General features: G+C 42.2%; 1 protein-coding gene across 8 annotated transcripts in view; it reads right to left on the bottom strand.

The window, feature by feature from the left end:
- Window positions 1-17001, bottom strand: part of eml1 (EMAP like 1) — a 54377-nt gene extending 37376 nt beyond the window's left edge. For 7 of the 8 annotated variants that reach the window (XM_085379190.1, XM_085379191.1, XM_085379192.1 and 4 more), the window contains exon 1: window positions 2770-3362. In XM_085379190.1, the coding sequence (XP_085235316.1) occupies window positions 2770-2836 (67 nt within the window). In that variant the 5' untranslated portion in view covers window positions 2837-3362. Of the gene's footprint in view, window positions 1-2769; window positions 3363-16824 lie in introns of those variants that run through there. The other variant, XM_085379195.1, reaches the window with a different exon arrangement.
- Window positions 17002-25232: the final 8231 nt, after the last annotated feature.

Raw genomic sequence — 25232 nt, 5'->3', positions numbered from 1 at the left:
CAAGAAAACAGGCTAATTCAATGTAAACCTGTTCTGCAGAACTAAGGTGTTTGAAATGAGATTTTTAAAAGGAAAAAAAAGGATTCACGTCCTTCTTCACCTGTGTGTGATGACAGTGTAATGGCGCTAATTTTCATTTAGCCTAAGATAACCCTGAGCTCCCAAGGACAAAGCGTGCAGCCTGAACGCAGTTTAGCTGACCTAGTCTCTGAACATTAGTCTGGTTGGATGCTCCACAACACACGGGCCAGAGAAATGGAAAAAAAAAAAGAGGGGAATGAATGACATCATTGACTTTTGCTGATCTGGGTTCAGCTGGATGGCAGAAGCAGAGCAGCATGATGTCATTTTGGCCTACAGGACCAAACAAAGCCCACAGTGGCCGAGCAGATGTGTGAGTACACTCCATACACACAACAGATCCAACTTGGACCGCCACAAACACAGATATATTCTTTTTTTTTGGTTTAAAGTGAAGCTCATGCACTAAGCCGACTGTCGAAACAACAAACAAGATGCTGCTTCCTCAGTTTGCGTGTGCGTTTGTGTAGCGAGGCAGAGAGAGAAAGCAAGAAGGTAGAGGTCGGAAAATCCCTGGCAACAGCCTCTGAGCGGCATGTCTTACTTCACTGACATCCCTTCAGAAAATTAACACGAACAACCTTGCGGTGTTGGACAACTCAAATCTGCTCACGGTCATGACTTGGCAAAACGCGCAGCATGAAGGGAGGGAAAAAAATCATTTAGCATGGAGTAACTCAAGTCAATGAAGTGGTAATGTGGTGCAGCTGTCCTTTACTGCTCCGACGTCACACTTTTTCACCCTTCACTAAAACTAAACCTCGAGTCTGACACATCAGAAAAGCCGTACCTGCCACTGCTATAAAGGTCAGGCAATTCCTAGGAGGAAACTGCAGGCCTCCTGTTCTTCTACACTCGCTGCTACACCTGTTTTTCAGGTCAGTCCAACCAAACCAATGTCTCTTCTTATCACTGGCACTGACAGCACTTTACTCATCACACAGGAATGACCAGGAAACATTCGATCATGTACAAACTAGATTTGGCCTGATGCCTCGTCTTTTTTCACATATCCTTGTTCCTTATTATTCCCTGTGACTGTAGACACCAGGAAAAACGAAGCACCATTTTTAATCAGTCTCCTATTTTACACTAGGGCTTCATTATTCTGCTTCTGTGAATTCAAAGGATTTTGTATTACATACTTATGTGCTTTGTTTTATCCAACAGCTGGTTTCGTTATGCTTGATTTTATCATTTTTGTAACCCTGTAATGGTGCCCAGTTTTCCTCCAAGTCTTATGAAAGGACTTCCAAAGGGTAAACAGGGTAAAAAGAAAACACATTTATGGATGAAGATGCTTTTCTTCTCTACTCGATACCCTTCTCTTACCCCTTTTTACCCCCCTCTTTGTCTGTATCTAAGCTGCTGTGGCTGGCTATAAATTTAATAAAGGAAATCCATACGGGGTGAAAGCTTTTAAGTAGTTTCACCTCATCAGTTATGCATTAAAATACTGAAGCGACCAGTAACCCTCGTGGGACATTCGTCAGTGCAATTCCACACCTCTGATTTGCTCGGTTGGCCAGTGGTATTCCCCTCATCTCACTGATTGCTGGTGCTTACACAGCACAGTAAATATTATTGATTTTCTCATTATCCACCAATGGCAATTATGTTACTCCATCCTTCAGCAGTGATAGCTCACGCTAACCACGACATCACAGTCACTGCTACGGACAAGCACAATAAAAGAGGGTGAAGTGAGTGTTCCCCCTTTCCATGTGATCAACATTTTAAAGCACATGTTAGTAACAACAACAAAACAGTGTGGTTTAAACTCCCTCTGCTGCTCCCTATCACAGACACAGGTTGTGTTGGGGATAATCCCCTTATGTGTGTGTCACTGTAGTTGGTACACACCAGCAGTGACTATGAACAAACTGAGCCGTACAGAAAGAAAAAACTGTCCCGTTGTACTGGGATAAATGCAGGCATCACTTAAAGTATGCTGTCGATACATAAACTGAGCATACGTCTCACACGAGGGCTCAGTCGTCAAGAAGAATGGGCGCATCTTGGAAATGAATCCTAATATTGATGTGTCATGCTGCTCTTCGCTCTTCCCTGAGTCACCCTCTCCCACCCATAACATTATCAGCCTGAAGTACGGTTTCTCCCTGTGCCAGCAAAGAAATCACGTTGCAGCAGGCGAGAAGGAGTGTCCTGTTCTGTCACACCGTTTTGTCTCATTCGGCAAACTGCAGAATACGTACACTGTGTATACATTCATAACAAGCCCTTCATCACATCGAGCAGAGCCGGGGCAGCGCTGTGAGCAAAGGACTGTTTCTCATCCTCCCTTCCTCTTTGTTTATTAGCTCTCTCCTGATGGAGGCTGTTGACATCAGCCCAGCCTTGATTTCAAACACTTCCTGTTAAATCTGCAGTGCTTTTAGTTTTTCTTTCATCCTGTAAATGTCAACCCGGGAGCGCCTGCTTTGACTTAAACATCCGTCTGTTTGACAGTAAGTCTAGTGATTAATCAATTGAAGAGCATCCAGATCTAAACAATGATGGAAAATGTTATAGTTTTACTAAAGAAACCCAGCTCATGTCTGCAACATCTAACACCTCTGCAGGGTGTCAAGTCACACCAGTCAGCTGGTGACATGTCAAATCCAGAAAGCAGCATGCAGTTCATAGTAGAGAGGGATGGGAGTATATGAAGGGTTAGTTTAGTTTTACCGTTGCAGAACTGTAGCAGTGATGAGGTGTCATATAAACTGCTGTAGCTGGAAAAACCGTCCTCCATTCTCAGCCTCTGCTCGGCACCTCTGTCCTCCCTCTGGTATCCCACCACTCCTTCGCTCCTTCTCTCTCTCTCTGGTGATTCCCCTACTTTAGTTTATCGCTCACTTGGCGTCCAAGGCGCTCCCTCCATTCACTCTGTACGGGTCAGGCTCCCTGGGTGAGTCACCATGGCAACCCATTCACTCCGATTATGTCATGTGAACTCCAGCCCCTCTTTTTTTCCAATCCCCCTCTCTCACAAAAAAAAGAAAAGAAAAGTCCTGAACTACAGCAGAAAACACTCCCTGCAGAAGAATGACTGAACAGGGACACAAGTTAAGAGGCTGCCGGTCGTGTTTTCTTTTTCTTTCCCCTGTGATCGTCCTCTCCTTCCCTTCCCCTGGCTCCTCTTGTCCTTATTTCTCCAGCGTTCAGGAGAGATCTCCAGAAGAGAGAGAGAAGAGAAAAAAAAAACAGCTTTAAGAGGGCTTGAGCTGACAGCGCAGGCGAGCTCTGGCACAGGCTGTCGCTGTGTATATGTGTGTATGTTTGTGTGTCAGGAGCTGTGTGAGTGTTAAGATAATGCTCGGGACAGCCCAGCCTTCCCGTCACACACAGCGTGGACGAGTCAGAGCGCAGGGGGCTGGGCCTGTCAGCTACAGCCTCCTCCTCCTCCAGCTTTAGTGGGAGCGGAGCGGAGGAGAGGAGGAAAGGGGAGAAGAGAGGACATGGTAGAGGAAGGAGACTTCAAGAGAAAGGAGGAATGGCAGGAGAGGAAATAGAGGAAGAAAGAAAGAAAGCAGATGGGGAAATATGGAGAAGCAAGGGCAAAGTGGGAGAGGAATGAGACAAGGGCATTGGGGAGAAGAAAACAGAGATTAGACAGGAGGCAGGAGAAAAAAAGAGCTGAAAGAGAAGTCAGCAAGGAGTAGCTGGTATGTTATCCTCCTGCTCTCACATGCACAGCAACGTCACATATACTGTAGGTGTGAGTACGGAGTCACATGGGGACACACCACAACAAAACCGACGTCACCTCCTCCAAGCGTTTGAGCTGAACCTTGCCAAGGGGATCTCAGCTGTGACTAAACACGATTATCATTCTGTCCTCTGTCCGTCTTATCTGCCCTGCTGCAGACTGCGCAGAGACCGAGGGTTCCTTAAAACAAGGACGAGAGGGGGAGAGAATGAAAGGGAGACTATAGGGGATTGAGGAAAGAGAGAAATAAATGGAGGGTAGAGGGGGGAGGAGGAAAAAGAAATTGAGTGGTGCTCGAGGAGGGTGCTGGGTGTAGAAAGAAGGAGCAAATTAAAAAGTGAGCAGGGTGGGAGTTTTGTGAGGGTGGGGGCACCCTATAGAAAAAAAAGGGACACAGAGAGAGGGTTTTGTATGTGCAGGAGAGGAGGGGTCTCACTGCATTATTTATAATTCAGGCTTGAAGGGAAAACTAATAAAGCCTAAGAACACAGTGTCTGTGGCCTATATTCATGTTGGAAACACTTCCCCCATTTTTTCCCCCCGAGATCACAAGGCAAAGCCGACAAAAGTCACACAAAGGCAGGGAAGCTCTAAAGAGAGCAGAGGGACGAGCCCATGAAAGGATACATGATGTTTTTCATAGCAGTCCAGAACACGTGATACTATCAGTCAACACGATGCTCTGTTGGTGCAGGTACCTGTCACGATATCTCTGGTTTAAAGGTGACCCTGCTAGATTTGACCTTTTAAAAGTTCAATTCAATTCAATTTTATTTATATAGCGCCAAATCACAACAAAAGTCGCCTCAAGGCGCTTCATAGATACAGAGAAAAACCCAACAATCATATGACCCCCTATGAGCAAGCACTTTGGCGACAGTGGGAAGGAAAAACTCCCTTTTAACAGGAAGAAACCTCCAGCAGAACCAGGCTCAGGGAGGGGCGGGGCCATCTGCTGCGACCGGTTGGGGTGAGAGAAGGAAGACAGGATGAAAGACATGCTGTGGAAGAGAGACAGAGGTTAATAACAGATCTGATTCAATGCAGAGAGGTCTGTTAATACATAGTGAGTGAGAAAGGTGACTGGAAAGGAAAAACTCAATGCATCATGGGAATCCCCGGCAGCCTATGTCTATTGCAGCATAACTAAGGGAGGATTCAGGGTCACCTGGTCCAGCCCTAACTATATGCTTTAGCAAAAAGGAAAGTTTTAAGCCTAATCTTGAAAGTAGCGATAGTATCTGTCTCCCGAATCCAAACTGGAAGCTGGTTCCACAGAAGAGGGGCCTGAAAACTGAAGGCTCTGCCTCCCATTCTACTTTTAAATACTCTAGGAACAACAAGTAGGCCTGCAGAGTGAGAGCGAAGTGCTCTAATAGGGTGATATGGTACTACAAGGTCATTAAGATAAGATGGGGCCTGATTATTTAAGACCTTGTATGTGAGGAGCAGGATTTTGAATTCAATTCTGGATTTAACAGGAAGCCAATGAAGGGAAGCCAAAACAGGAGAAATCTGCTCTCTCTTTCTAGTCCCTGTCAGGACTCTTGCTGCAGCATTTTGGATTAGCTGAAGGCTTTTCAGCGAGTTTTTAGGACATCCTGATAATAATGAATTACAGTAGTCCAGCCTGGAAGTAATAACTGCATGAACTAGTTTTTCAGCGTCACTCTGAGACAGGATATTTCTAATTTTAGAGATGTTGCACAAATGGAGGAAAGCAGTCTTACATATTTGTTAAATATGTGCATTGAAGGACATGTCCTGGTCAAAAATGACTCCAAGGTTCCTCACAGCGTTACTGGAGGCCAAGGTAATGCCATCCAGAGTAAGAATCTGGTTAGATACCATATTTCTAAGATTTTCAGGGCCGAGTACAATAACCTCAGTTTTATCTGAATTAAGAAGCATGGGAGGAAAGGAGGATGAAAGGCATGCAGTGATCAGTTTATGGTTCGAGGCCCTCCACGGCTTCAACCTCGGGGAAAACATTGCACTTGGCTTCACTTATTACACAATAACATCGAGCCCACAGCAGATCGACTAAGCTCACCAGCAGACAGGATTATGCAAGGAAACAAGGTGCTCTTTGTAGACCCGTGCTGCATTTTCGCTCTTTATTCGCAAGAATGCTACAATGTAAAAAGTCTTACCTTTGCACTGTCTTCAGTTAATATTCTTATCAACAACCACAGAATATAACTGTGCACCCAGCTGTCCTGCATTAATATACAGTCTGTGTATTTTTAGTCCTGAGTAGTACAACATCCAGTGTTTTGATTGAGATAAAACAAGGAATTCCTTGCAGTTCTCTGCTAGAAGAACAAGCAAAACATGCACCCTTTGTGCTTTGTTCTGAAAGACTGCAGGTCACAGTGGTGTTTTGTCTGAAGGGGCTCAGATTATGGTAAATCCCATTGTAGCATCTCACTGCAGGGTCTGATGTGGGATCTAGATTAGAGGGTCTGGTTTTATGTGTATCTGTCTCTCTGTGCATATGCTTGTGCCAGAGGAGAGTATATTCCCTCCAAAATCCTGCCCCATGGGGCTCTTGACCCCACCTACAACTCAGAGGGTGGCAGGTGGTGAAGTGTGCTGGTGCTGCTGCTCCATCCCTTTTCAGTCCATTGCTCCCACCCTCACTGCCCATCAGTGAACCACTTGTAAGACAAGCGGGACAGTGCTGCACTTACTGTGAGGCTATTCCACTTCTATTAACAAATACTGCGTGTGCACGGCCTCTAAAACACACAATCTGTGCAGTCAGTTAGACATGCAAACAACAAAACCTGACAAACAGGGGGATTTATCAGATAAATATTTTTAGTTAATGTTTTTTTTTTTTTTAAGTGGCTACACTTCATAAAAAGATATAGTGGCTATATGTTTTCTACTGCTAACTGTTCTAACTTCTAACTGTTAGCCATAACAGCTTAAAAAAGCGATGATACCTTTGTGTTGTGGTCTGCTGATTTTATTGCCCCCTAGTGGCCAAGAAACAAAAGCATAAACCACAGATTTACTCTAATTGCTACTGCTTTTTCTTTAATCCTTTCTTTAATTATCCTTACTTTCTTTTTATTCCATAATAATACTATACTGTTGGGCACATGGTTAGTTCAGTGGAAAATTAGGGGAATGCATGGTAGTTTTAAAGCACATGCTCAACTTTATTTGCATGATACATTTAACAGGGGTTAGCGTCATTTGTTTAAAAGCACTTTTAACTTGGCAGCTTGGCATCATGCCTGTAGTTCTCCATTGCTTTCTCAACTGGCTCTGTTTTTACTCCTTTTGTTCCCATGAGGCACTTGAAGGTCACATTCAACATTTAGCGTGCTGTTCATTTTTTAAAACTTATTTTTGTTTCAGAAAGAAAAAAGAAACTGCTGACATTTTTTTTATTATCAACAGATGATCAGTCAGTCTGTCAGTGGGCCAGGATTATACACAATCAAATCCAGAGCTGAAGAGGAAACAAGGTCAATCCTCTGCATGATCCAGCCACCATCTGTGTGTCTGTCCTGGTTATTGGGCTGCTTTGTGCTTTACACCACAAATTATTTCAACCTGGGCTCCCATTGATTTATATAAACACAGAGTTTAAACAAAGCCTATGGACACATGTAGGATCAGGTTTCCCAGATTTTTTGGCCAGCTAAAGACCATACACACATCTTAGTGATTGTGTTTTTGGGCTGCAGCTTTGAGGGTTGTTCCAGCTATAATAGTTAAACATTACATCAAGTACAATTTTAACCTATCCTTTTAAAAAAAAAAACTATATACAAAGGTTGACTAGCTACTTTTTCACATGGAAAGAGGAGAAGTGTTAAATCTAAAATGTAAATGTAGCAGCAGGTAGCAAAGGTCAGCCACTATGAGCTTGTGCCAAGGACAAGATGAGCCAAAAGGAAAGAGCGAGCATAAAACCCTCCACATTAAACGAGTGTTTCTCATTTACTTCCGTGGTTGTGAGAACCTTCACTTGGCTCTTTAGCTGTTGTGTTAACTCATCATCCCACAGTGGAAGTGACAGCAAAATACTGCAGGTTTTCATTTCAAAGCGATCTTTTGGTGCACTGCTGTAAATATGCCTCAGAGATGACACGCATAAAATGTGGTTCAGACATTCATGGTCGCCAGAGAATGCATATGTGAGTCATGACTTTTACAATCTCTTTCCTTGTCCTTCTTGCGTGACAAGCTGGTTTACAAATGAAATGAAAAATAAGTCTCAAACGCCTCGACAGATACTCATAATTCCCTCAGGATGTCTTAGTCTATCGCTTAACCTTAACCTGCTCTTTTGTCCCATCAACACGGCCACATTTTAAATCGTACAGTGATTTAACTCCTGCCTTGCTTTGTGCTGTGCTAATGGCAACTGGTAACTAGGGTTAGCATGTGGTCAAGCAGGTATAAACTGACTAAACTGCATGATAGCAGTGCTGTTCATGCAGAGTCTCCAGCATGGCTTTTTTTGAAGAAACAGAGAAACAATAAAGATTGAAACAATGAATTTAACTTTATGTTCACTGCTCAAAAAACTAAAGGAAAACTTTGGAAACACACCAGATCTCAATGGGAAAACCCCAGAAAACAAAAATCTAAGTTGTGTCCTATGGACCGAAACATTATATCCCAGAGGTGTTCTATTGGATTTAGATTAGGTGAGTGTGGGGGCCAATCAATGGTATCAATTCCTATATCTGCCTGCATACTCTCGCCACATGAAGCTGGGCAATGCTGTGCTGATGGGTTAAGTTCCTTCTACAGCCCTGTCCAGCTCTAGTAGAGTAACTACCTGTCTCTGGAATCTCCTCCCTGCTCTTGAGACTGTGCCAGGGGGCACAAGAAAACTCCTGGCAATGGCACATGTGCCATCCTGGAGGAGTTGGACTACCTGCGCAACCTCTATAGGGTCCAGGTATCACCTCATGCTAACAATAGTGACACTGACCCTAGTCAAACCTAAAACTAGTGAAAAAACAGTCAGAAAGGAGGATGAGGAAAGCAAAACTTCCAGTGGCCTAACCTGTAAAACCACCTGTTTTAATGACCAGATCACTATCCCACAACTTTAACTGATTTGATGCTGTTGTCTGATAAAAAAAAAATCCTTTATGTTTTTTTTTAGTAGTGTACTTTTTCTTGAACTGAAATATCCAAATTTCCCCTCTAGGAACTGTAATATTTTGGCCTGTTTGATATCCTTTAAAATCAGTGGTGCCACTGATGCACCTAAATGACGACCGGTTACTCTCTGTGACTGACAGGCTTACTCTTTTTAATAGCTGAGTGTGAGAGGGAATAGCAAATCAGCCGAGAGTCTGTTGAAAAGACATCATCCCCCACATGCTGGGAAAAAAATAAGCTGTCATTTCTAATACATTCTTAACAGAAGAGCCTCTGAGTGCAGAATAAAACATATTTTATGACACTTAATTATGAACTATGGTACCCGTGTGTCGGGCATTATTAGCTTCAAGGGCTGCCTACATGGTACTGCATATCTCGGTGATTTCAGCTGATGTTTCATTTATCAAGGTCCAGCCCGACACGATGTGGGAAGAACCTGACAGTCCGCTGGCTCCACTGCATAAGAGAGAACGGCAGATAGTTTAGTTTAACCCTGTCAGATCAACAAGAATTTGCAAGGATGATACATTGTTAAGAGTTTCTGTTATCATGAATTATGTGGTAGAAATGTGACCTAGATTCAGCGGGGGCGTGGGTGAGTGGGGGATCCAGAGTGTTAGCAGCTCTGTTTGAGAAACCAGAAAAGCCTGCATCACATAGATTATAAGGACATACACTGTTTTAAAATACACAGCTTGACACATGCACAGTTACTTATCCCAATAAAGCAGTTCCTCCCCTGCCATAGAAATTGTATCACCACTACATGAAGCTAGATGCAAATGCAAATGTATGCCACAGACACCAGTGCCTCCTGTGACGATGCTAGCGTGGCTAACACTGTTAGAGATGAATATCCTGCAGTAAGCAATTGGAGCCATCTGCTTTTGCTAAAATTAAATACTTCATCTAATTGTCCTCTGAAGACAGTCGGCTCGCAAATGTTGCAAACATAACAGAGAGGAGCATGGCTAAATCAAATAGCAGCCACACAGCATAGTGCACTCTTGTGAGCCACACAAGCAGCAGTGCCAAATTATGATGTTACCATTCAGGAAAACTGGGTCACCAGTTTTTAATGCACTCCTTTCGTCATGAACTCTTAACAGCATTACTCATGTTCAAATCAAATCCACTGCCAGTCTCTGTAATATCCACAGAGCCTCGTATTTATTTACACAGATTTATAATAAAGTAGGAGTTGTGTAGATATGTTTTGTTAGTCAGTGTCAATGCATTTATTTATTTTAATCGATTAACTGCAAGCCTAGAAGTTGTGCTGGAGCTACAGTCAATGCAGGCCAATCTGTTTTAACCTTTAAATATAGGTAAAGAAAGGTAAAGGTAAAGAAAATATTAATAGAGCAACAAACATATAGAGTGCAAGTATTCATGTATGCTGTCTCTTTTTCTGTTCAGCAGATGTAAACTTGATCAGTGCTTTCCAACAATAATACTCAGCTCAGTGTAATCTGATACTGAGTCGAGCTTTACAAGTGTTCATGGTTTGCAGCTGTAAAATCAGGAAGTGCTTTTAAAGTCAAAGCTTAACTCAACAGATTTGTCATTTTTTAAAATCTCCACACATTTTCAACTTTTATACAAACAGAACCTCCAAGAGAACCTTTGGATGTCGACCATAAATACCGTCATTATTGTTTTTAGGACGTACAGTAGCACATAAGCGTCATATCAGTGCTGTGTGTTTTTCATTTCTCTCAATTAAGCTCAAGAGAAAAGGTTTGGAAGACAGTTTAAAAATAAGTAAGGATCTTTAGATACATTTTATGTTAAATACAGATGGAGATTAAAGTTTTCATACACGGTTAAGATAAAAACCTCACCTTTGGTTTAGAATAACCAATGTGATGAACAGCTAATGCAGTTTGGGGTTTACAGTGCACACAGTTTATATCTCCTTCAATATCTAAACTCTCATTTTGGATAAAGAAAAACCTTTAAAGAAAAAAATCTTAATGTGGATGAAAGGAAAGATCTATAAGTAAACTGAAAGAGGACACTGCTTTTCTTCCAGGATGAAAGAGGCATCCTCAAAAGAGATTGTAAATGTGTGGAGAACAGAATTGAATTTTCACTAAACACGCTTTGAGACACCTTTGAGAGGACTGTTTTGAGCTGAAAGGCAGGAAGAAAAAAGCAGATGATCTGAGCGGAAAAAAGTGTGAAAAGAGGAGAACTTGATCTTCTGCTACAACGTTATGAAATTCATAACATCGTGACACCCTTTAAAATCATACTGTGGGTATTACCTCAGCCTTCATTGCTTCTTGTCAACCTTTGATACCTCTTCCCACCTCCTCCCCAACCCTGCCTGACCCCGTCGCCTTCACACTAATGATGGTATGGAAGTGGGAAAGAAGGTTTATAAACCAGACTGACTTCTCTAAATCTAATCTATATGTTAATGAGGCATAATTCGGACACAGAGGTAGAACAGGACTGGTGTAATTCAATGGACTGCAATCCATGAAAGTCTTTGCAACCATTGCCGTGCGGGGCCATTAAAAATCAGAAAAGAGCCCCGTGCAGGTCAGTGGGAGGGATTGGAATTCATCAGCTTTCTACTACTGTGAAAATTGTTCTACTCATCTAAAGGACAGGAATCTAAATCCACCTCATCACCACCATGAAAACCCAGCAGCGCTGTGGTGCGTAATATGGACACACAGTGTGTATCCAAGAGTGTTCGGAGCTGTGTGTTCTCTCAAGCAACGACAACATTAATCAAATCTGACTCGGCCGCTGAAACACCCATCCACTCCCTCCCCCCATTTCCTGAACAACCAACTCTGGCTCTCTCCTTCGCTCATGCACCACCCTCAACAGCCGTATACTACAACTCTCTGATGTCTTTCCACTCTGCGTTTTTTTGTAACAACTTTTATGTTCATTGGTCTTGAATCGAATGATTTTTCGCTGAACCTGCCGGTCAATCCTTTCCTGTCCCTTTTAAAGTCACAGCATCGCAGTTCTTCTTCAGTTCAGCCTTAAATAACCTGGGCTAAAGTAAGCCTCTGCTCGAGAATTTATGGTAATTCGTGGCAGGAAACTCACTCAGAACTGCAGGTCATTGCTCCAAAGCCCACATGACAAATGAACCAAGAAAAAGGTTCCACATCAGCAGAGCCACTTGTCCTCATATTCAGGGCACAGATGGAGGTCTGACGTCAGAGAGTCGTGCATGACGCCATCTTTAACTGTCATCTGCATTTCTGAACACACACACACACACACACAGAGACACACATACTCTTACAAGCTTCCCACTCGCCACAAAGACATGCACACTCAAGAGCGTCCAGGTATACTGCATCTAATGTGGCTCGATGCTCAACATTTTCTGTCACTTTCTATTTCTGTCCCCAAAAGTCTCAGTTAAGTGACACACAGCAGCCGGAGCTGCTTTTCAGATGTACTTTTGTTCCATTTTATTTCACTTTCCCAGCCCCATAAAACGGGACTGAACTTGCCACCTTTTATGGCCCTTTGCTTTGCCTTTATTCTATGACCACTACCACAGCCACTCATTCAGCATACCAATACTGCCACCTATGGGACAGTAGTAGGACTACAACTATTAATTGTAGGCAAGTATTAACACAGAAAAAAGGAAAATCAAATTGATTATCAGCTGCTATGTTTTGTGATTTTTTGCAACACGAGGACTGTTTTCATTAGACATTTTGACGGCAGTATCACTTAATTCTGCATTAAGTATCTCATCTTAGTTGTTATACACTAAAAAAAGTGTTGGATTTACTTAATTCAATAGTGGATGATTGAAACATGTTTAGATGAAGTAAGTTGAGCTCTTAGAATATTTTAATCCTTCACAATTTTGTCATTTTATCCCAACACTATTCAATAACTTTTACTCCAATACTACATGCTTTCTTCATATTACACAATGTTCAACAAGGTCTAGAGTCTGGTTTACATAAAAATTGAATGGATTTACTACTACCATCCTCCTATCTTTATCCGGGTTGCAGGGGGCTGGGGCATAACCCCAAAGTGATAGGTTAAGAGGCAGGGTACAACCTGGACAGTCTATCACATAGAGACAAGCAACCATTTGCACTCACATTCATGGGCAATTTGGAATCACCAAGTCAAGTCAAGTATTTATTTATTGTCATTGTCAAAGAACAATGAAATTGCGTTTGGGGCTTCCGTACAACCCGTAAAAAACAAACAAACAAATACCCCTTAAAACCCAAGTGTAAATATTTAACCCAGTGTGACTTCAGTGCAATGAGACAATCCTTAGCAACAACATGAGAACAAGACAGGTAATGTTCATAGGACATTCAGACAAAGACCTGAGAAACATGACAAAATGCAACAATGCAACCCGTTCAATATTATTGTACTGTGAGATATGATGGTTGTCTATTTAAGAAAGGGGGGGGGGGGGGGGGGGAGGAGAGAGAATAAAGATATAATGCACCAATGCAAACCAGTTCAGTGCTATTAAGAAGTTGGATATGGTTATTGTCCGTGAGAGGGGGGCAGAGAGGGGAGGGGGGCAGAATTCAGGAGCCTCACAGCCTGTGGATACAGGCTGTTGGCCAGTCTGGATGTTCTGGCCTGTATAGACCTGTACCTTCTCCCTGAGGGCAGCAGGTGGAAAAGGTGGCGCGCAGGGTGATGTTGGTCCTGCAGGATACTGTGCACCCTCCTCAGACAGCGAGTGGGGAAGATATTACTGATCTCTGGCAGAATTGTTCCAATAATTCTGCCAGCTTCTTTCACCACCCGCTGGAGTGCTTGCTGGTCGGCCTTGGTGCAGCTGGGGAACCACACTAGAAATCCATGCGTCAGGACGCTGCTGATGGCACAGTTATAGAAGTTCAACATCAGAGGTCTGGGAATGTGTGCGCTCCGTAGTCTCCTCAGGTAGTAGAGGCGCTGTTGGGCCTTCCGTGCAACTAAGGTGATATGGTTGCCCCAGGACAGGTCCTCGGTCACAGTTACCCCCAAGAATTTAAAACTGCTCACCCTCTCCACCGCCTCACTGCCAATGAAGAGAGGCAGATGGTTGTTATGACCCTTCCTCCGGAAATCTACAATGATCTCCTTGGTCTTTTTGGTGTTTAAGACCAAGTTATTGTCGTGGCACCATGACTCTAGTTGTTGCACCTCTGTCCTGTAGTTTGTCTCATCGTTGTTGGATATAAGTCCGAGCACTGTGGTGTCATCGGCAAACTTAACAACTCTAATAACTACATGATGTTTAACTGTGGGAGGAAACCAGAATACCCAGAGAGAACCCACTGCAAATCCGCCAGAATTGGGATTTGAACCAAGGACCTTCTTGCTGTGAGGCAACAGCTTAACAAAAGCAGGAAAGCTATGATTTCAAGGCTTGATGCAGAATTTTCAGTATGTTTTTGTCCTTGACAGGTTAAACCACAACAAATGGCGATAGCATAAACGTGGTGTGTGTCCGTGTGTGTGTAGTTGTCTGCCTCTTATAACTCCAGTGATTTTCCTGCAGTTTGAAATCTCATGTGATCTTGTGAATTTCATGAGTCCAGCAACTAATCACTCTTACTAGATTGTATCAGATCACCTCAACAAGAACTAATTAAGTTGTTGAATTTCATACAAATCCTACATAATTTAATTACGTTCACCAAACACACAAGACATTATTTTGTTCAAATTACAAGTTAGACTTTTGTAAATGTAACAACCGCCCAATTTCCTTTTATCGGTATACCCAAAAAAGTAGAGGCGGCTGCTCAACTTGACTGAGATGGATGCCTTCACCAAACCACCATCCAAAGCGCGCGAGATGAAATCATGTGCGGTGTCGCCAGATTTAACATTGCTGTATTATTGACTTACTTCACTCGAACATGATATGAACAATTTAATCTACCCTCTCTGCATATCACGTAGTTTCTACACTATATAGTTACACTTAATTTTAAAGCATGAGCAGGATGCTTACATAAATCCAAGAGCTGGCCCAGCTATGGACAAAAAAAGCAAGATACAACCTTAATATGTCACCAGACCATCTAAGAGAGTCAGACTGTTGTTGTGTGTTGACTGTGGTTGTGGATGTGAGAGTGTGTGGTTGTTTGCCACACATGCCAACGTGAGAAAACCAACGCATGCACACAGATAACATGCAACAAGAGGACCACATGGTTCAGGTCCATGGTGTCCCCAAAACTAACTAATGAGGATTAAGAAATACATTTTAATCATCAGTACAAGCCATGCTTTAAATGCACACATGTGATATTACTCAGGCATGAATACATAATGTGCATTTCTTTAAGGAGTTTGTTTACAGAAACTGAACTCGAACGCGTCCCTATATCAGACTCACTGACCGTTAGGCTGCTGTTTTAAACTGTTTATTTCTCCAAGTGCTGTTTCCCAAACACCGCTTCCTACAGATAACATCTTCATTCCCAGACATGCGTGCACCATTGCTTTGTCATCTTTGCACACAAACATCTGCTCTTGAAACAGGCTGTTTAAAATATGAAACACATGTTTAACTAAACCTAAAAATTGCACTGCAAAGATTTCAAAAAGATACAGAATGTGTGGATAAAAGGTTTAAAGCCTGTGCAAAACATCTGAGTCACTGCCGCGTGTGGAATGAATGAACGAACTTAATATGCACGTGCTGAGTACATTAGTTTTAAACAGCATAAAAACTGGAGTGTAAAGCTGGAAATATAGATCTGCAGCAGAAGCCTTTTAAAGTTATGGAATTTTATTGAGTTATGAAATCAGCAGGACAGAAAGGGCAAGAAAGAGGGAAGGGGGAGGGGCTAAAAATGAATCTGCATTGAAATGAGAGCTTGGAAGTGATTTAGCTTATCGGGTTTGATGCCATTTCCTGGCAAATGCAATAGGGAATGATATCATAGGATAAGGAGGTGTGGCCACCGCGTGGTCAGCTCTTCATTAAACACAATCACAAAAAATCTTGGCTGCTCGTCTCAAAGCTGCAGTTTATATAACTGCCGACTTCAAAGGCTTCTCATTCTGCTGAGTCGCGTTTAATTACACCGAAGAAAGAGTCATGCACGACCCACAGTGAGAATGGGGGCGTGTGTGTGTGTGTGTGTGGGGGGGGGGGGGTAGACAGAGGTGAGAATGAAACATGAGTGAGAGAGTGCAGGAGTGAAAGGGCCAGACAAGGGGAAAGGCTTCTATTTATAACTGATTGTTTCTGTTGGAAGCAGTAAGGCCTCATCTCTTCTCTTAGCTTGGCTGCACTTGCACAAAAATGACCTTTAGCTTAATGCTGTGGCACACATGTAGCACTGCTGTATCCAAACATCCTTCTCACAGGAACAATTGGAGAAACCGACAAAATGCGCAGCTTTGCCGGGACTTCCCTGCCTTAATCCAACCTGACCTTCATCCTCCTCTCTCTCTCTCCTTCCCTGCACATCTCACATTAAAACTTATGGGCAGTCATTCTGCATTATTTTGATGAAACCAAAAGGGAATTCGCTCCAAGTTTCCATATAAGGCCTCAAGCTGAACAGGCTCCTCGCTGCAGTTGAATATTTGCTGGGTGAGCTGTCCCAGCAGAGGGTTTAGACTAAAACAGGATGGGCTGAGAAAGACACCCACCCCTCCCACTTGCTCCCCCCCCCCCCCCCCCCACACACACACACACACACACACACACCACCACCCCCTTCCTCCCCTCCCCAAATCCTTCCCCTCCTTCAAATGTACACACAGTGAAAGAAAACAGAGAAGCAAATGCAGATGATACAGAATCCAATTTCCAGACCTGCAAGATGTGCACTCTCATATATCTCTCTCGAACACATGCGTAAACATTCCCATGCAAAAGTCACGCAGACTCGGGCTCCTCTTACCCATAGGGAGCCCCTCACAGTCAGACATGGCCACAGAGGTTCGGGACAGCGTCTTCCCTGGTCAGTTAGGTGTAAGCAGCTGATTGCTTCTTCTCTATTTGTGCCTCCTTCAATGTGTGGTCCAACTCTTTGCTTTCTACTTTTATCTCTTAGACTGTTTCACTCTAAGACTCTCTATCGCCTTGTCTGCTTTCACTCTCTCCCTCTGGCTCCCAATCTGGCTAGTGGCCCTTAGATATGCCAGTCAAACATCGGACACCGCGCGATTGGACACTAAATTTGTAACTACAGCCCTCACTTGGGATACTGTTTCTCTTAGATATGACAGACCTTTGAGCTATGATGTCACAGGCTTTCTACTGAAAGCACATGTAATCATTAAAATTAAAAAAGATAAGAGTTTTGTTTCACTTTGCCTCCGACAAAACAGGCAGGCTAAGCATTTTCCTAAGAAACTCCTTATGAAATAACCAGAGCCACATTTGTTTTCCAGTGTGCTTTTCTCCTCATCCCTCCAGCCTGTAACAGAAACCCTTCAGTAAACTTCTTATCCCTTGAGAGACAGGTTTGCCCAGGCCTGGCGGAAAAGCTCGGCATTTTTGGCAGTAGTCACTTTTATTTCCTGCAGAGGGCAGTAGTGCCTCATTGAGGATTGTATGGAGAAACCTTGTGTTGCTCCCAGGTCCTCAAGCAGCTTAGATACCAAGAAAATTCCAGGATCAAATGACTCGTCAAGACTGCATTTTTGACAGCTAAACATAAACTCGGTCAGTGCTGCGTATTGTTTCCTATAAATAAGTCAGAGACAATGTTTATGAGTAATTCCATTTACTCTGTTTTTACTAAATACAAGCAGACAGGAAGCAGAAAACTAGTTCTCTTTTGTGGCCAGACAAGACGTGAAGAGACAAACTAGACAAGAGGAAAGTAAAAGCTGGGCTACTGATCATCCACGTCAGCTTTCACCCTTTGTTTTAAATCCTTTTGTGATGGAGGAGACAAAGAAAAGTGCTTGCCAGACACTTCATAATGCTGCACGAATTACCGGCCTACTTGCCTGCAGCTTTTATTGAATTCGTTGCCAGCCTTTCCACACTTTTAGCTCTGAATTACTTCTCGGCTTACTCAGCTGACCCTTTGTCACTTGACTGGGAGGATTAACAAGAGGGAAAAGTTCAGCATGTGATTAAGTGTGGGTCAGATGGAAGACTTTTCCAGCAAAATCAGTGTCAGAAAGGTTAGGATTAAGTGCCAGGGGACCGGAGTTATCTTGAGAATTTGAGAGAACACAGGGGATGAGATGTTAGAGGGCTTCCTGCTCTGTTATCTGTCCACCAGACCTGTCAGTAACCCCTCCGCCCTCCCCACAGCCCAGCAGCCCAGCATTCACACTGGGACCAGCTTAGCTGTTTGATCTCCAGCTCTTGTTTGCAGAGGAGCTTGAAGGCCTTTTTGTAAACACAACCTAAACCTTCACCCCATAGAGACCTTTGAACCCCCGTGAGATCTGGCAAACAGAAAGTGAACCAGCCACCGCAGCGCAGTTTTACTCGCATGTAATAACTGTGGCTGAGGTAATGTCAGACCGATGCCCAGATTGTGTTTAATTACACTGTAAAGCAGTTTAATACAAGTTTTCAGCCTGCATCTCGTATTAACTGCATGGCAACGGCACATATACACAAGAAACCAGGTTACTGGGAGAAGCAGGACATTTAAAAGATGTGTGACCCCTACAATAGCCTGGTAACTATAAAACCTGCATTACCGTACAGTTAGAGGCTTGCTTTTACTTGATAATTACGACTAAATTACAGTGAGAACAATGATGACAGGCCACCTGTTTGATGAAGCACGCACTCTCTTTGCAAGCAACAAATATCAACAGTCCGAAAAACCCAGATTTTAACTTCATTTAAATCCAGGAAAACACACACCAGCGGTGATTTTCAGCTGTGTTATTTTAGTAATGGTGACAGTAATTGGGGCACAAACTAGGAAAATAACAGGATGTAATGTAAACTGCTGGAATAAAAAGGCAGTGACAGTAAAACAAACAATCAGGAGCAACCGGCAAGCATGGAGAAGCAGCAATGGGTAACTAAATATTCATTTAAAGGCTCGACAGTAAAACGTCTCGTGGCCCGGGGGTCTTTGTATCACGGCGAGCCTCAGACGTATAACGTTTCATTCTTTCAGATGATTATTAATGAGATTTGACCTTCTCACGTATCAGACAAGTAAACTTTAAGGCGTGGCCGTTAAAGCAATCAGATCCTTTATGTTGATTTTCTGCCAAGACCTTTTTTAATCGAGCCAGCCAGCAAAATGCTGAATGCTGATAGCAGTAGGTACTCTGAACCATGTGAATTATTTTAAAAATAATGAATTCGATGTGAACTTTTAGGTAAATCCATCTTCAGTAACTGTACTGCAGATTTTTTGTCTGTAAGCTGTATTTGATACTCTTTTTCCTTCACCGGACGTGATCATAATCTTTTATTGCCAAATTTATAATAATAGAAATATTAATTAATATTCTCTAACACTTTAATATTAATACTGTTTTACATCATAAATGGAAAAGCTCCCTATTTTTTTATGTTTTGTGTGCAGATGATTTTTCGTGCATCATTCACACACCACATGTTCTAATATTCACTGTTTGCTAATGTTCATTTAAGACTTAAAAAATTAAACAATTACATTTTTTACTTGCTGAACTGCTTATTAATTGTGACTTCTGATATTTAACCCTTTAGTATGTGTGTTATAATACACCACACTGTAAGTGTATGTTTAAAAACAGCACGTTAGAGTAAAATAAACTGCGACTGTATCTCACAATAAATGGCATTTTTGAACTATCGCAGGTGTCGATAAAAGGTGGCCTGAGCGAAAAGGCCTACTTTAATGTGTCTCTGTTAATGATGCTTCAATAGCTACAGTAGCTGTGAGTGCAGGTACTAATGAACTCTTAATAGTGTTAAATCTAACAGCCTCCAAATGATTCCACTAACTGTTTTATGGCCGTGTGGGCAGAACCCTAATTGGGGACTTGTGGATTCACAGCTCTCTTAACGACCTGCACTCGGAAACAAAACCTGTTCTCCACGGTGCTGAACACAGAGAACAATCACTTCTATTTCCCATCATAATTTTAATTTATAATTGATTCATTTCATAGCGTATTTCTGTAAAAACGCATTTTAATTACTTTCCGGTTTTGTCTCCGAACCATTGTGACACATCCTAAAGAATCCAAGACACATACAAAGCTAAATGAAAGACATCACTTATATATATATATATATATATATATATATATATATATATATATATATATATATATATATATATATATATATATATATATATATATATATATATATATATATATATATATATATATATATATATATATATATATATATATATATATATATATATATATATATGTTTATTTATGTAACAAAAACACATAAAAATTAATCCCACAACAGTTAGATAGAAAGAGTGCTACTTTTAATATTTTATCTTCATCTTTTAAACCCTATTCCTCGCATCTCAGATGGAGACATGTCAGTGGCTAACCTTGTTTGTAGTTTACAAGAAAAACAAAACACAAATTAAAAGTCCTGAATGTGCTAATTAATTGAATTTGTCTATAATCCTGTGACTCAGAGGGGGTCCACAGTGTATTTGTGGTGGAAGATTAACTGAGGAGAAGGAAGTCTTCCTCTGCCTGGGGGCAGCCGAGGTGTGACGGAGGGGATTCCAGAGCAAGTAACAAAAGGCAGACACTTTGATTTGAACAGCAGTGGTAGTCAGAAACACACACACATATACACAAACCACAGTTCCTGATCCTGAGCAGCCCTGCCCTCAGGTTCCAGCCAGGCTGAAAGACGGCAGAAACTCCAGATGCTTCGCAGCAGTTGTGGGCTGCGACTTGGTAGAAGACGGTTGCCGTGGAAGACTGGCAGGAGGAGGACACTGATGCAGGGTTGGAGTTATGTTGGCTATGAAGTGGAACAATTTAACAACAGCGGCGGAGGCCTAAATTAATAGCAAAGCTGTGGAGGTTGTGGCCCGAAGGAGCGTTTCAAACACAGAGAGAAAGAGAGAAAGCAGAGGCAGCAACAGAAAAGGGGGACGGGTGGAGTGGAAGGAGGCTCCACAGACTCTGTATGATGGATGGACTGGTGAGGAAGAGAGGAGGGTGTGGGTGTGGGGGAGTTCAAAAGAAAAATGACCCAGACTGCTGCTGTGATATAGCAGGAGGGAATGCAGGGCAGGGAAACATGTGGGGTTCTCATAATGAAGCAGGGTTTTGTGATAGCACCACACTGATGCAAACATTCGGAGACCTTAAATAAATATGGACAGACGCTGATTAAAGTCAGCTACCCATCGTGAAACAAACAAATCCAGCACTTCTGCTACGCTCCAGAAAGCTGTGCAGCAGGTCTGTGGAGATGTCACTGGATACAACACGACGCTATTAGAGCTTTCAAGATGTCTCTGTGGCTTTAGTGGTAGGCATAAACCTTTTGACTGGGGTTAACTTCGGGGCTTTTAAAACATGATCCAGCCACACCCCCCCCCCTTCCAATGCAGACAGGCAGAAATGAAAACCTCTCCTCACACACACCTACTTGCTCTCTCTCCTTTAGGGCCTGCTAAAGCCATTATGGCTCTAAAAGAGATCATATCGGCTCCAGGCAGACAGACAAATAGTTAGCTCGACAGTTAGATATGCCTGCAAACTAAGACGCCTCTGTGCTCGGGACAGGCCGACTAAATGTCTGGCTGCTCTTCAGAGGCTCTCAGGTGTGACCGGCCAGTCTTGTGTGTACCACGGCCAAAATGGCAGACAGACACAGAGGCGTTTCTGTGAGCCCGGAGTCGAGTGAATATCCACTCTATCTTTCCAGTCACGGGCAAGCATATGCGCCGGCGAGCAACTCAAACACAAGCCAGATCTTCTTTCCTGCAGAACTATGCAGGCTTTCACTCAGTTAATGCATATTTTTAGTCTGAGCCAAGGTCAAACATTTCACCAGAGACCTTTCCTGACACGTAATTTCTCCCAGCAGCTGTGGTTTCTGACATTTGATGACTAACTTTGCATTTGAATCAAAGACTTTTGGCCAGACCACAAATGCATCGCGCTAGGATTTTAAGTGGGGATGATGGAGGCTTTGGTTCTTAGCTTAGTCACAGATGTGTTTTTCACTGAACTAACACCGTCGCATCAGTAGAGCCTGAACCCAGCAGAAGAAGCCCTAATGTCGCCTTCCCTGCACATATGCACGCACATGCACGCACTAGTGTTCTCGAAAAAAATTGCTGATGGCGTGTTTTCATGAAGTTATATTATTTCCAGATGGAGGTCATGAATAAAACCTGACGGAAACAAGTCGGTGAAACTGGAAACTTGAAAAAACAAAAATGGAGGGGTATGGAGCTGGGTAAAAAAAAACAATCATTCTCCTCCCCCGCTCATTCCCCGAGCCTTTCAAAAAGACCGACTTGTCAATTACACGCCTTAAAAAACAGAGGAACAGTGTGCCACACAGGAACACATGGACAGGAACGCTGTGTTTGAAATGTTTCACTACAGTGAAAACATCCGTAAACAAAAACAACTTATGGGAAAAAACCCCTCAATCTTCAAAACTCTGTCCTTGGTTTCAGCCAAAAACAGAGTTAAGGGAAAAGCGATTATTTTTAGACTCACTGAACATGCTGTGAAGATCTACTCGGGGGTTCACTAACCCCCCACCCCCTAGGCTCTCCAGCAAATCCTGAGCATAAAGAAAGACTCATTGTTGTTCCTTCGCTGCATCCAACTGAATAACCTAATTAATCTATCAACATTCTGCATTTTTAATGTATTTCAAAACATTTAAGCATAAAACAACATGTGCAACCTTTGCGCGAGGCCAAAACATCCATTAGCTCTGTCAAAAAGACTGCCAAGACAAACCCAATGTGACGCCAGAAGTTTTCCTCTTTGAGCTGATGTGGAGAAGGATGAACCACAGCTGTACATTTCACTAAATTACAGCTTATCACTTGAGGGATTGTTTCACTGCATTATCGAGGTAAAGACCTCATCTCAGGATAAATCCTGCGATGAGCTTACAGAGTCAGCAATTCGTTGTTGGTGCCTCTCCAAATTCCTGAGATGTGATTTGTGTGTCCCGACCTGCATGTGTGTGTATTTATAGGACACCAATCGATTAATGAGAATACCACAGGCATGTTGGAATGATGACTAGGAAACTGCCACTTCAAAGCTAGGCCAGTTAGCTTAGCACAAACCTTAGAAAAAGCTACCCTACTGCTATTAAATGTATACTCAGATGTATAAATGGCTCTTTTTTCTAGAAGGGAATGTCCCGTCACACCATTTCATGACAAGGAGTAACAAACTACCTTCTTAAATAGTGTTTGAAACCATAGAACACCACCCAAAGTGACTATGTATGGATCTAGCTGATAGCTAGCACTAGCTAGCTTGATTGGTATAATGCATGCTAGTTTGTAATTAGTGTTAGAATTTACCTCATCAAAGAACAAAATGGACACAAACTTGGATAGCCTGTAAATATTAATAATGGGGAAGACGTGTTTTAAAATGGTATGAAAAGGACTTGTGTAGTATAGGGAAGCTATGTGTCATATAGCATATAGCTTTTCTGTACTGTGACATATTTTCCAGGCTAAGCTAAGCTGTTGTGTTTAATTTTTACCCTATATCAGAGGTGGGACCAAGTCATTGTTTTGCAAGTCTCAAGTAAGTCTCAAGTCTTTATCCTCAAGTCTCAAGTCAAGTCTCAAGTAATGTCAGGCAAGTCAGAGTCGAGTCTCAAGTCACTGGTGTAAAAGTCCGAGTCAAGTCACAAGTCTGAAACTTTGAATTTCAAGTCCTTTCGAGTCTTTAAAAAAAACAAACGAAAAAATAATGTTGCAGTTATATGCTAAATGTAAATATTAGACCATGTAATTTTAAAATCTGTGTTTTTCTCAACACATACAAAATAGTGAACTTAGAAAATATACACAAATTGTGAAATTGCACCTCTTTAAAATGCAGCTCAATTAAACTTAGCTCCAAGAATAATTTTCACCGACAGTTCTGAGATACGCTGCATGTTATTCTTGGATGCGGTTGTAGGACCAGCTTTAAAATCGCATGACAAAAATATCATACACATTAAAAAAAACTATCACCAACGTAGCCTGGAAAACATTTGCTAGTTAGATGAAGTCAGCTATCTCATCTTAGCATATTTATAATTATACGGTTCTTGGAGTGAGTGCATACACTCATGAAGTTTAGTAACTTCCGGTCACTGCAACAAGCCCAGGTACAGTTTACCGACGGATGGGTGCAGGACCTTGAAATGCACCGTGTAGAACGAAAGACCATCGTACGTATCATAAGTTTACCAGTCTCACAAATCGTCTTCATAAATACACATTCGTTAACCGTTTATTAATATAACCTTTGAGCTCAACGGTAATTAATTAGTAGTGGAAATAATTTCTGGTAGCATCACAGAAATGTAGCAGTGACAACAATACTGTATGCTGTAATCGTACTGGACAATTAGTGATACAAAACAACTGTTTTATCCTGTGAATAAAAGTATGTGTTTTTGTCAGTGTACCATAATAACAGAAGCGAAACGCAATATTGTGTCAGGACAATTTACTATTTATGCACAATAAATAAAGGAGCATAGCGCGACAATTTCTGTTCAGCGCCAGACTTGCTTGTAACCTATATCACCAATTATGTTAAGAAAAATGACCTTTGTGGAAATGCTTGGAGCAGACTAACCTGTGAGCTGGAGTGTTCTAGGACGTTATATTTGATCTTTGAATGGCTGCAATCCAGTCGCCTCTTTGTTACTTCGGAAACATGGCTCGAACAATTTCTCTTCAACGACGTAATCCGATAACAACCGATCTCTTTACCCGTCGGCTTCCCGTGGCTGTCATGCGACCGGCTATTGCAGTTAATAATACAACAGCTTCTTGACATTTTTGTGTTTCTTTTTATCGCTGTGTGACTGATTTTAATTGAAAGCCTGCGTGCGCTAGTACCGCTTGCCACGAGTTCCCAGAATCCTTTGCGGTTCTACCCGTGAATGACGTCACATTTTCAATCTCCATATAATATGCATGTTAAATTTTATATTTGGGGTAAAATATCAAGTCTTTTCAAGTAAACCGGTTCAAGTCCAATTCAAGTCCCAAGTCATTGGTGTAAAAGTCAAGGTCAAGTCACAAGTCTTAGAACATTTTTTCAAGTCAAGTCTAAAGTCATAAAATTAATGACTCGAGTCTGACTCGAGTCCAAGTCATGTGACTCGAGTCCACACCTCTGCCCT

This window comes from Diplotaxodon limnothrissa, linkage group LG19, assembly GCF_057381915.1.
Source record: "Diplotaxodon limnothrissa isolate DT_005_m linkage group LG19, D_limnothrissa_male_GT1.1, whole genome shotgun sequence".
Taxonomy (NCBI): Eukaryota; Metazoa; Chordata; class Actinopteri; order Cichliformes; family Cichlidae; genus Diplotaxodon; species Diplotaxodon limnothrissa.
Note: the sequence above shows the minus strand (reverse complement) of the source record. Positions and strands in the feature narration are given on the sequence as shown.